General features: G+C 38.2%; 1 protein-coding gene across 1 annotated transcript in view; it reads right to left on the bottom strand.

Annotated features, from left to right (window-relative positions):
• Positions 1-1,877: 1,877 nt before the first annotated feature.
• Positions 1,878-11,080, bottom strand: part of LOC101861131 (nudC domain-containing protein 1) — a 22,779-nt gene continuing 13,576 nt past the window's right edge. The window contains exons 4-10 of the mRNA XM_005100748.3: positions 9,854-10,039; positions 8,566-8,755; positions 7,817-8,002; positions 6,850-7,063; positions 5,547-5,688; positions 3,846-3,971; positions 1,878-2,641 (exon numbers count right to left, since the gene is read on the bottom strand). Coding sequence (XP_005100805.2) covers positions 2,183-2,641; positions 3,846-3,971; positions 5,547-5,688; positions 6,850-7,063; positions 7,817-8,002; positions 8,566-8,755; positions 9,854-10,039 — 1,503 coding nt within the window. The 3' untranslated portion in view covers positions 1,878-2,182. The remainder of the gene's footprint in view (positions 2,642-3,845; positions 3,972-5,546; positions 5,689-6,849; positions 7,064-7,816; positions 8,003-8,565; positions 8,756-9,853; positions 10,040-11,080) is intronic.

Below are 11,080 nucleotides of genomic sequence, written 5' to 3'. Positions count from 1 at the left end.
TGGTTTGCTATAGCTCTATCTTTGGGGTGCTGCTGATGTGCACCTGATAATGCAGGAAGATTTATTTAATGTGATATCCAGTTGCAGAATGTCGTGGGTCCTGTCGTAAAATCATGCTAGTTTGTACAGTAAAGGGAAGACTAAAAGAGACTGGACTGTATGTGTTTTACGTCCCCATCAACACAAGTTAGACCTTTTGGGAGGTGGGCTTCCGACCTTGTCCGTCAAGGCCAACTCATGCTGAGAGTGAGCGATACATCCTGACATCCTAGCAGAAAGACCAAAGTACTTGATATAAATTTCTCCCTACTCAAGAATTGGAACTGGTGTTTCCAGCTAGTGACAGCAGAGCACCTAACCATGACACCACTGAAGCCTGTTCAGTTTCTGTGCATTTCACAAAATTTCAGAATTTTACACCCTCTAACAAGGACATGGGATCGTGGAATACAGGAGAAAAATGACCAAGGTTTGACCACGCCAACTTGAAGTAGACTAAAAATCAAATGTCTCAGTTGTATAAAAAAAGTAATAACCCTTTGCAAAAAGAACTCTACCAAGGCAGCAGTACCTGTACAGTGGAGTCCACTTATAATGAGTCCTGATATAACGAGAAGTCTGTTATAAAGACACCTTTCTAAAACCCCCTTTTTTTTTTCCTTCTTTACCGTTGTAAATAAAATACTGCTATAGCGCAATCAGACTAACGTGAGTCGGTTTTAGCGGAATATTGCTGCTGCTGTGCACAGAGCACCTGCTATTGCACAAGTACAAGATTATGTGAATATTTCTTATTGGGAAGTCAAGCAAAAACCTTATGAGCAAACAGATCAGCACTTAGAGAAAGAACTTTGCTCAAATTAGTGAAATCAACTTGATCAACATGCAATACTTTGAAGGTGACGTTCTTGTAGAATTTTTCCACCTGATGCTGTGAGGAACCAAATGCTCTACTTTTGACTTCGAAAAAAAAAAGCCAGGTCTCAAAGCACAAAAAAACTTTAACAAAAGCGAAAGGAAAGGTAGGCATTCAGAGTTCTGTTGTACTAAAACTGAATACTTCATCTGAAGAAAAAAGAAGCAAAACAATTTAATGAAAATAAGATGACCACTTTATTCATCAGTTTGAGAAATTTAGTTCAGCAATTGCTAGATCATCACATATCACATGAATTTGCATGTGTACATCATAAACATATTTTGGAAGGGAAAGCAAGGCTACATCTTCTTCAACGTCCAAAATGTTGGTTTGTCTCAAATACCCATCTGTATCTTAGTAATTTGCTATATATAGCCTACTGGAAGAAATGTCCCACAGCAGAAGTCAATATGTCTGTCAACAACATATGTGAGGTAGCGTGGTGGTGGTCAAAATAATCAAAGTCAAAGTGAAGAAACTGGCATTTTTCGGCAGATTTGTGAATTTTAAAATTGAATTTTTGTTTTTTGCCTCAACACCTTTCATGCCCATAAAAGAACACATATTGGGTGGATTTTACTGAAAAGCGTTGATTAAAGGTACAAAAAATGTAAATTTTCAATTACCAGACTCTTAAGCTAAGGAAATAACTAATCTTTGGTGGCCATTTTCTCACTGATTTTACCTCTGAAACCAGGTGACCCCCACCTCCTTCATTCGCAAATATCTCATCTTGTACTCAAGATAAAAGGATATTTTTTTTGTCCAAATAAAGACAAATGAACAAACTTTAAGATGATACCAATAACTCTACATGCCCAAAAATTGACGAGAGCCTGATTCCACCCCATCGTGACACATATGAGACGTTAGTTACAATAGAGATTATCATGCACATGCCTCAATACATCTCTGTAAAAATGGTACAAAATAGTTAGTGAAAAACCCAACGCTATGTGGGATACCTCGACCTGTAACGTCTTTATTATTACTATACTATGTTCACATAAAAACACAAGCCAATTCATAAGTACGGTGGTACACTGCTACTACAAGCCCAGTATTCACATATTTTGGTCCCAAATACATTTTTGTTAATTAGCTTATTTAATGTGCACAGTTCACTAAAAGGCATTGCCTGGCAAGTAAATCCAACTTTCATAATACACATATAACCTTTTCAAAAAGTGTACTGTCGTAAAGAGTATAAAGAGGCCTTTGCTGTACAGAAACAATTTGAAAAAGGAAAGCGAAGCGCTGGTTTCACTCTTCTGCCTCTAAGGCATAAACCAGAAGCCTTTGTTCAGTAAGAATAAAGAGTTTTGTATTTGTGATCTGCATTCCAACGACTGTGTCAGGACTACAGTCCAAGGACAGCACTTGCTGCTTCGCCACAGAGTTGATTTGCACTCCCGTCTTCCGATTGCGCACTGGAGACAGCACCTTGACCTTCTGGCGATAGATATACACATGGCGCTGAGCATCGGCAATAACCGCTGTGGACATGTCCTCAGAGCATGAGCAGAATCGCCGCTGCTGCTTTGAGGCCATGACATAGCCAAAGGCATTGAGGACACCGACGTGCTCCCAAGGGCAGTTTTCAGGCTTGACCTCCTCCGTCGCCTGCCAGATAAACCCATCCACATCGTGGCGGAGGCAAAAAGCGAGGGGCGTCTCTGGCTTGATCCTCACACTGAACAGAAACTGGTTACTGGCCATTGCCTGAAACATTGATTTAGTAATTTTCATTACAAATCTCACACATCTGCCTGTTCTCATGGAAGTTTAGTTTAGTAGAGGTTTTACTGCACTCGCAACTGCATAAGATCATATGAGCGCCAAGGGGTGGATGTCAACAGAGAAGTCCTTACAGGGAATCAGGCTTACTCTGCTCACCTCTCTAGCTTCAACAGCACAAAGTCTGCTTCGACTATCAAGGCACCCCGGAAATAGTGGGTCACAAGAGTGTGACAAACATACAAAAGAAGTAGAGGAAAAATGACAATGGTAAGGATTAGGAAACAAAAAGCAGCATTTCCCTGTTGTAGATCAGGCACAGTCTGATGAATCAGCCTATTTACAATTCTACTGTGCATGAACGAGAAATGTCCCACCTTTGGGAACAGCCTAAAGACACTTCAATCAGTGGCACCACCCCGGGGGGGTGGTTCTCGTGGAATGTTCTAGTCTGTCACAGAAGACTGGAGGCGGCCACGGTCTGGATCATCATCGACATTTGAATGCCATGCCTTGAACTCCACCATTGATAAACCTGTTTTTTGCTTGTTACGTCTTTACTATTTACAGAAACAAATTCAAATGGTCTTCCAAAATAGAACTCTTTAACTTTAATAAATTTCACAAGGTCACAGAATTCAAAACTAGACATATAACGAAACTTTAAATTTGGATAAACATGAAACTTTCATGGAAGTAGAATTACAATATTTGATCTGAGAGTATTTAAAGTTAACTACATCTTTTCAGTAGCTCACTTCTTCATCCATTCAAAAGAATACAAATGCAATGACGTATGCAGCACAGTTTTCTTATAATATAATAATTTTCATGAGAATATCCAGTAATTTTCATGAAACTTCCTTTACCACATTACAACAAAATCATAAATATATATATATGTAACAAAACCCCCAAAATGAATGTTTTCTGGACTGTAGCTACCATACTGGTGTAAATACCTACCACTATGTCTGTCCCCGCGGTTTTATGCACCCAGCATTATTTAGCAAAATTTGATCATTTTTTGCATAATTTCTGATTATTTTCCTTTATCATTCTTTGTTAAAATTAACATAATCGCATAATTTAACATTTTTGGGCTCAGTTTGCATAATTTCAGAATTTTTCTTGCATAAAAAGACAGGGACAGTATAACCACGCGTTCCCTGAGCAGGATCTGACTCACCTTGTGTGTAGCTCTGTGAGTCTCCCCATCAATGCGAGTCAGGATCACGCCGTCCTCGTCTATAGCGTCACAGTCCTCCAACATCTGGGAGTTGTACGGTTTGTTGTCTTTGTCAGGATTTGCATTCTGCAAAGACATGGAAAGACAATATCAATGTGGCAATGTCCACATAATTCTTTCGAAGGACACCAGATCAAATGTGGAAATTGTTCTAGAAATTCTTTTGTGGAGCAAGGAATCTTCAAGAGTTGAAGATATACCTTGCTCTGTAAATTCTTCTGGAAAAAAATTTGCATTCACTTGCCTCATAATAAGAAAAGAAAAACATAAAAAACAAACAAATAAACAACTCAGAACCCTGAGAACTCAGAATATGAGATAAAATATTTTAAAATACATTAATGAGACTAGCACATTTCTGATACAATTAACTACCACATTCTAAGTAAGAAGTAAGACCTTTGATCAGTTCTTGCTATCCATCTACTAACTTACAAATCAGTTTTAGTTTTAGTGAAGGTTTTACACGGCGCTTGAAACTGCATTAGGTCATATGAGCGCCAGAAGATTAGAGGTGTTACAAGAGTAATAAACAAAAAAGAAGAAGGGGAGATGAGGACGATAGATGTTTCATAAGAAAGAAGAAGCAAACCACACCAGAGCAACCACCAACCAAATCAGTCTAATTAAAACGTTATTCTTCATGTTCATCCTATAGTCCTCAACCATTATGGCACAACAGACAACTTGGCCAACAGCCAGAGTATAGAATACTCAGTTTTTTAAATACAGTTGACTACGCTTGTAGCGATGTCGTGGGGGGACCAGAAAAAAGATCGCTACATCCGAACTTCACAACAGCCGTTGGAAGAAAAATTCAAGGGAAATAATCCCAGTACTCAACCTCACTGGTGCTATGCGAAGTGAGAGAGAGGCAGTATCGTGTTCGCTTTGGCGCTTATCAAAATCATGCAAGGTTATAAATAGCATCATGTTGGAGATTGCTCGCCAAGTGTTTGATGCCTCGTACTGTGTGAACGTGCGTAACTTTGCAAAAATCATCGGGTCCATCAATGCTAGGTCAAAACTAACCACGGAGGAAACATCGTTAAAACCGTTATATTTTTACTATAAACTATATGGGCCGGGTATAAGAATAAGCATCACAACAGCCGTCACGATGGATGTAGAGAATTCGGTACAACTGTTTCAATTTTATTGAGTTTGTGTTACATCGGTGCCCGTTCCACACAAAAAAGATCGCTACATCCGGACATCTTTACAACCGATTAGCTACAAGTGGAGTGGACTGTAACGACAAAAGAGAACATACACCAACAAAAGGACAATATTCTGAGATAAAAAACAATTTCATTTTAAAATAAAAACATAGACAACACCCCCCTTTGTTGACCTATGCTGGGCCCAATGTAGTCACAATAAAATGGTTGAAAGTATTGAAAATGAACATCGTTGTACACATTCGCCTGCTCAGTGTAAGATTCCCTTGTAAGCTATTTCCAAAAGCGACATATTACGGGATTTTGCATTAAACAGCTGATATATATACTTTTCATTTTTAACGAAAAATAAACAAATAGCTGAGTAAACATTCTTCACAAACACTAAATCTAAAGACGAGAAGCTTTTTTACCAAGTTGTTAGTCTCTCTCTATATAATATAAAACAAAAAAACTGTACCCAGTGTTCAGATGTGAGGTGGGCCAGACGCGCATGGATTGCCTCCACTTGCTCTGGGGTCATGACCAGCTCACCCCGCGAGTCTCCGACTACCACAGTCGGCCACATCTCTTCCTCCACCTTTTGTAGTGAGATCTCAAGTCTAAAAGGGAGAGTAAAAAGAAATACTGTCAAACCTACTTTAATGACCACTTGCTTATGCCGACCACCTGTATAAATGACTACTTTCCACTTCACCCCGTTGCATATTTTCTATTAATTGACACTGTTAAAGATAACAACCTGTCGAATGTTACTGTGACTACTATAATATTGTATCAACCAACTATTATTTTGTTTTAACCAAGATGTCCGCACAGACCTTTCACTGCCTGATGTGATGACATAAATTATCAGCCCCAAACGTTGTGGACAAGCTGTCATTATCCATTCACATGTTGTAACAGTTTGCCCCTTCCACAAATGAACCACTTGCTGGCCAACAAGTAGGCCAGGACAATGTTCCTTTTGACTGTTTACTTAAGTCGACGGTTCCACGGCAAACTTTCAGTTGCTGTAGAGTGAGGCAAGTAAACCTTCATAATCCATCAGCCCCCTCCAACAACTGAACCATCCTCTGATCACATGAAGCATGGGTGAGGTCAGTGGACCCTCTGTTTACCCAGTCAGTGTCATCGGTCTTATTTATTTTATTTAGTAGAGGTTTTACGGCACTTGCAACTGCATAAGGTCATATGAGTGCCAAGGGGTGGAAGTCAACAGAGAAGTCTTTACAAGGAATCAGGCTTACTCTGCTCACCTCTCTAGCTTCAACAGCACAAAGTTTGTTTTGACTTTCAAGGCACCCCGGAAATAGAGGGTCACAAGAGTGTGACAAACGAACAAAAGAAGTAGAGGAAAAAAGGACAACAGTAAGGATTAGGAAAGAAAAAGCAGAAGCGCCCTGTTGTAGATCAAGCACAGTTATGAGCAAGCACAGTTATGAGCGTGACATTGATGAATCAGCCCATTTACAATTCTACTGTGCTTGAATGAGAAATGTCCCCCCTTTGGGAATGGCCTAAGGGCACTTCAGTCAGTGGCACCGCCCCGCGGGGTAGTGTCATCTGTCTGATACACTTCATAAAATTCAACACTCACAGCACCCTCAAGACTTCAAGTCTCTCTGCGCAAACAAAAATTATGTTTCATTCATTTAGAAAAATCCAGCTACTGATGACAGCATCAATGCAGAAATGTAAACCATGACAGCGTATCATCTTTATAAAGTGGCAGACAAAACAGATTGAAGAACAAGGTGTACCTTCGCCCATCAAGAGTCCATGTGGAAGAATCCACATCCACCCTGGCATTGAGGTCTCCTTTGATCATATCGATGTCATTTTTCACAGACACCTCCAGCCTGCTGCCGGAGATAGACACGCTGAGGTTGGACTTGGTGATCCCCTCAGGGATGGTCAAGTGCACAGTCACCTCTCCAGCTGTTTGATTCCATGTGTACAAGGGCGATCCTGGGTCTGAGAAGACAAGGTTCCTTAAAGGTCATTGCTCACAGTGTAATAACTGAAGTGGTACTAAAGATACATTTTTTTCTATTTTTATTCGAGCAAAAATCTTCTTAAAGCTAAGTGAAAGATTTTGTCAGTGCTATTATAGTATCTGAATATTTTCAAAATGACCAGTCCATACCGGAGGAGGTTGATGACAATGTCTTTGTCGTGTTTAAGTGAGGAAAAGGACAAATTTAATTCTAGGACAAGATAAGATCACTAACAGCTCAGAACATCTTTCGTGTTGAAAACATACTGTAGCAACAGCATAGAGAAGCAGCTGAAACAATTCTCACAGAGTAGTGGATTTACAAAATGCCTTGGAAGTACAGATTGCAATGCAACAAAAGGAAAAAAATGAAGTCCCAACTCAAGACAACATTTTTCTCAAAAGTGGGCTCGACAGATTGAAAACCATTAACTGTCCAGATCTTACTTGCTAAATATTTTTTAGTTTCCAATTGTAAATGCATTACAAGCAATTTCATTATTCTTTCTGAGCATGTAAGGATTAAAACATGGTCTACTGTGGAAGCTACAGAGCTTCCTTTTTGCCAGAGAAGAGCAAAAACTACAAAATGAATGTGCTTTATGTGTTTTTTAATTCAAACCATCCCCAAAATACACCTTATCAATCTTAAACTTTTCAAAATCAGACCAGAATCACCATTGACTATTGGGATAATATGGGTCTAGCCTTTCTTTCTTGTACAACTTTACCTTCATCTCCAACCATTTCCCAAGGCTCAGAGTTTTCCACTGGCTTCACAGAATCTTCTGTCATTTTGTACACTTTGGGAGAAATCATGTGTATCCCTGATCCATTACGTTCAAGGCAGGCATAGTCAAATGGTCGAGAAGATTCAAGACGGCGTGTCCTTTCAATGCTCCAAGCTTTTCCATCCACTAAATCAAAACAAGTGAAAAGAATTAAAGAAACACTCATATAATATTGCTCCAGAAAACTTTAATTCTACACTTCTAATGAAAGTGATGTAAATCAAAGGGGTTATACCTGAATATAAAAACTTGATAACAAAAATGAGTAGTGACTAAATTTAATGGAGACAATGAGACCTTGATAAGCAAACCACAAACTACAATGTACGTTTTAGTTTTAGTAAGTAAGGTTTTACTGCGCTCGCAGCTGCATATGGTCATATGAGCGCCACTAAAATGAATGCAACAAGAAGAGAAAAGGCATTATGCGTAAATAAAATTTGATCTGTACAAACACAATTTCTGCACCAGACCAAAAGTGGTACATGGCAAGGACTTCAGCTTTACTTTCTGTCACACTGCCATTCTCTGTTATCAATATAAAAATAAATAAATTTTAAAAAACACAAAGAAAGACTAATCAGATATAGTGCACATCTCTATTACTGTACCAATATTATACCTTTTAAAAAAACACCTAAAAAATCCACAAAGAAAGATTAATCAGACATCATAGTGCGCAGTGTTACCTGAGAGAAGAGTGAGCCAACACAGTGTAGTGATGAAGGGCGAGCCATGCATCTCCTTCATCTCGCCCTCCAGTTCCTCCACAGCAGCCACCAGCAGCTCCACCCGGTCGTTCTCTCCGTCCTTCCACTGAGCACAGTCCACAAGCTGGTGTGCCTGTCCTGACATGGGGAGAGCACCACTGAGCAAAACCTGGAGAACCGCAGAAGGATGATACATCGGTAAAGTTCTTTTTGCACCGCAGTGTGAGTGTATGTAACTGTGAAATCGTTTCTAAGCAAGGATGATACATTGGTAAAGTTCTTTCTGTAAAGCAGTGTGAGTGTATGTAACTATGTGATAGTTTCTAAGCAAGGATGATATATAATTGTTAAAGTTCTTTCTCTACAGCAGTGTGAGTGTATGTAACTATGTGATAGTTTCTAAGCAAGGGTGATACATTGGTAAAGTTCTTTCTGTACAGCAGTGTGAGTGTATGTAATTGTGAAACAGTATTTAAGCAAGGATGATACATTGGTTAAGTTCTTTCTCTACAGCAGTGTGAGTGTATGTAACTGTGAAACAGTTTCTAAGCAATGTAAATTGTGTGTTTGTTTTTCAGTGTGTGCATCCTTGCAGGAGGGTGTCTGGGAGTAAATTTTACAGAGCAACAAAACCCTGGTCTTCCATGTTAATCTATCTGAAGTCATTATTATTCATTATATCCATTAACAGTTTCAGAAGGCTCCCATCATTCATTGACCCTTAAAAAGAAGAAATAGCATTGAATCTGTGTATTATAACACAGGAAATCAACATAATAATGAGATTAACAAAAGGTAAGTGACAACAGTATTACACAGAAAGAAAAGTCGTTTGCCCACCAGTATTTTATTAGAATTGGAAGGCAAGACAACATTACCATAGACTAACATCTCAATTTAAGGTCACTCCTACTATATTATTTATTATGAGGGACAAATAGTATAGTAGGAGTGACCTTAAATGGTAATCTGTATTGTGGTTGAGTATCTTTAGAATATATAGAATTTTCATGACTCAGACTAAAACAGAAGTATTGCAAGCTCTTTGCAAGTAGCCATTGCATTTGATTATTTTTAGAATGAAAAATAAAAAAGACAGTGTGAAAAACACTGATTTCCATACTTGAGCACACATGGTTCTTTAATAATACAACATATTTCGATTTTCTCAAAAAATCGATGATTAAAACTTAAGTTTTTATACGTATCAAACACTGAAAACAAAATTTCTCAAATTGTTAATGTTCATATTTTTTTCCTAGATTACCTTCCATTTGTTCTGAGAGCGTCGATCCTGGGAGTCTAGCAGATAAAACGTGTCAATCCCATTCACAACAAGCGCCAGACTTTCACCAGGAAAGCCAAAAGAGACATTGAATCGAGCTGGTTTGAGTCTGAGATTTGCTGCATCTGGCACCTGAAAGACACTATCCCTCAACTCTGGCTTTGAAAGCTTTTGTTGTGAGGATGGTGTTATTTCATGAATTTTAGAAAAGATATTATATAACATCATCATTAAAGGCGTAAGAAAAGATGACCTCATTAATGCCATGGGTGAGTAGAGTAAACAGGACTTCACCTGCCTACAAAATTGAGAAATGTTGAGCAGTACAATTTTTCAATCTTCCATTTAAAAAAAAGTGAGATATCAAGTTCGAATGCATATAGATAGGCTACAAATTGTGAGAATCATATTATTGTACCTGATTGTTCATCTAAAATTTCATATTAATTCAAATACAGGGATTCAAAGAAAATTTGTACTGGTGTTGAGATTTTAGATTTTTTAAACAGGCTTGCCCGAAACAAATGCATATATATACAAAAAAGTTTATTTTATGACTGCTCAGTATCAGACTCCATCATACATGAGGCAGCGTGGTGAAATCAGGTGCTCCTAAAAAAAAAAAAAAATTGGAGAAACAGGAATTTTTACTCCAGTTTGAAAATTTTTTTAAAATCTTAATTTTTTAGCTTAACCTCTTTTATATGCAAAAACATATATCCATGTGAATTTTACAGAAAAACATTGATTAAAGGCAAAAAATTTATCATTTTTCAGTTTTCAAAGATACTTTTGCTATAGGAGTTACCAAACTTTGACAGCCATTTTCTCGCTAATTTCACCCCTGGAACCAGGCGACCTCACTTCCTTCAATCGCAAATATCTTGAGTTCTTTTCAAAATAAATGGATATTTATCTCATTGGAAGCAAGGCATATAAATCAGCTTTCACATGATACCAATTATTCCACACACACACACACACACACATATATATATATAGTCACTTCTTCAAAACAGAGTATGGCACAGTCTCAGACTATGCAGTCAGTTGCCAACTGAAATACATTCACAATGTTATGTAGGTCCTCTGAATAACCATTAAGTTAGTGTTTTGGTGGTTGTAGTTTATTATTTTCCCTCCACGTTTATGTTGGCTTCGGACTGTCATTGGCCATACATATATAACATTTATGGAGGTGTAGTTCGT

This window comes from Aplysia californica, unplaced genomic scaffold, assembly GCF_000002075.1.
Source record: "Aplysia californica isolate F4 #8 unplaced genomic scaffold, AplCal3.0 scaffold00258, whole genome shotgun sequence".
Taxonomy (NCBI): Eukaryota; Metazoa; Mollusca; class Gastropoda; order Aplysiida; family Aplysiidae; genus Aplysia; species Aplysia californica.
This window is presented reverse-complemented; position numbering and strand designations above follow the sequence as displayed.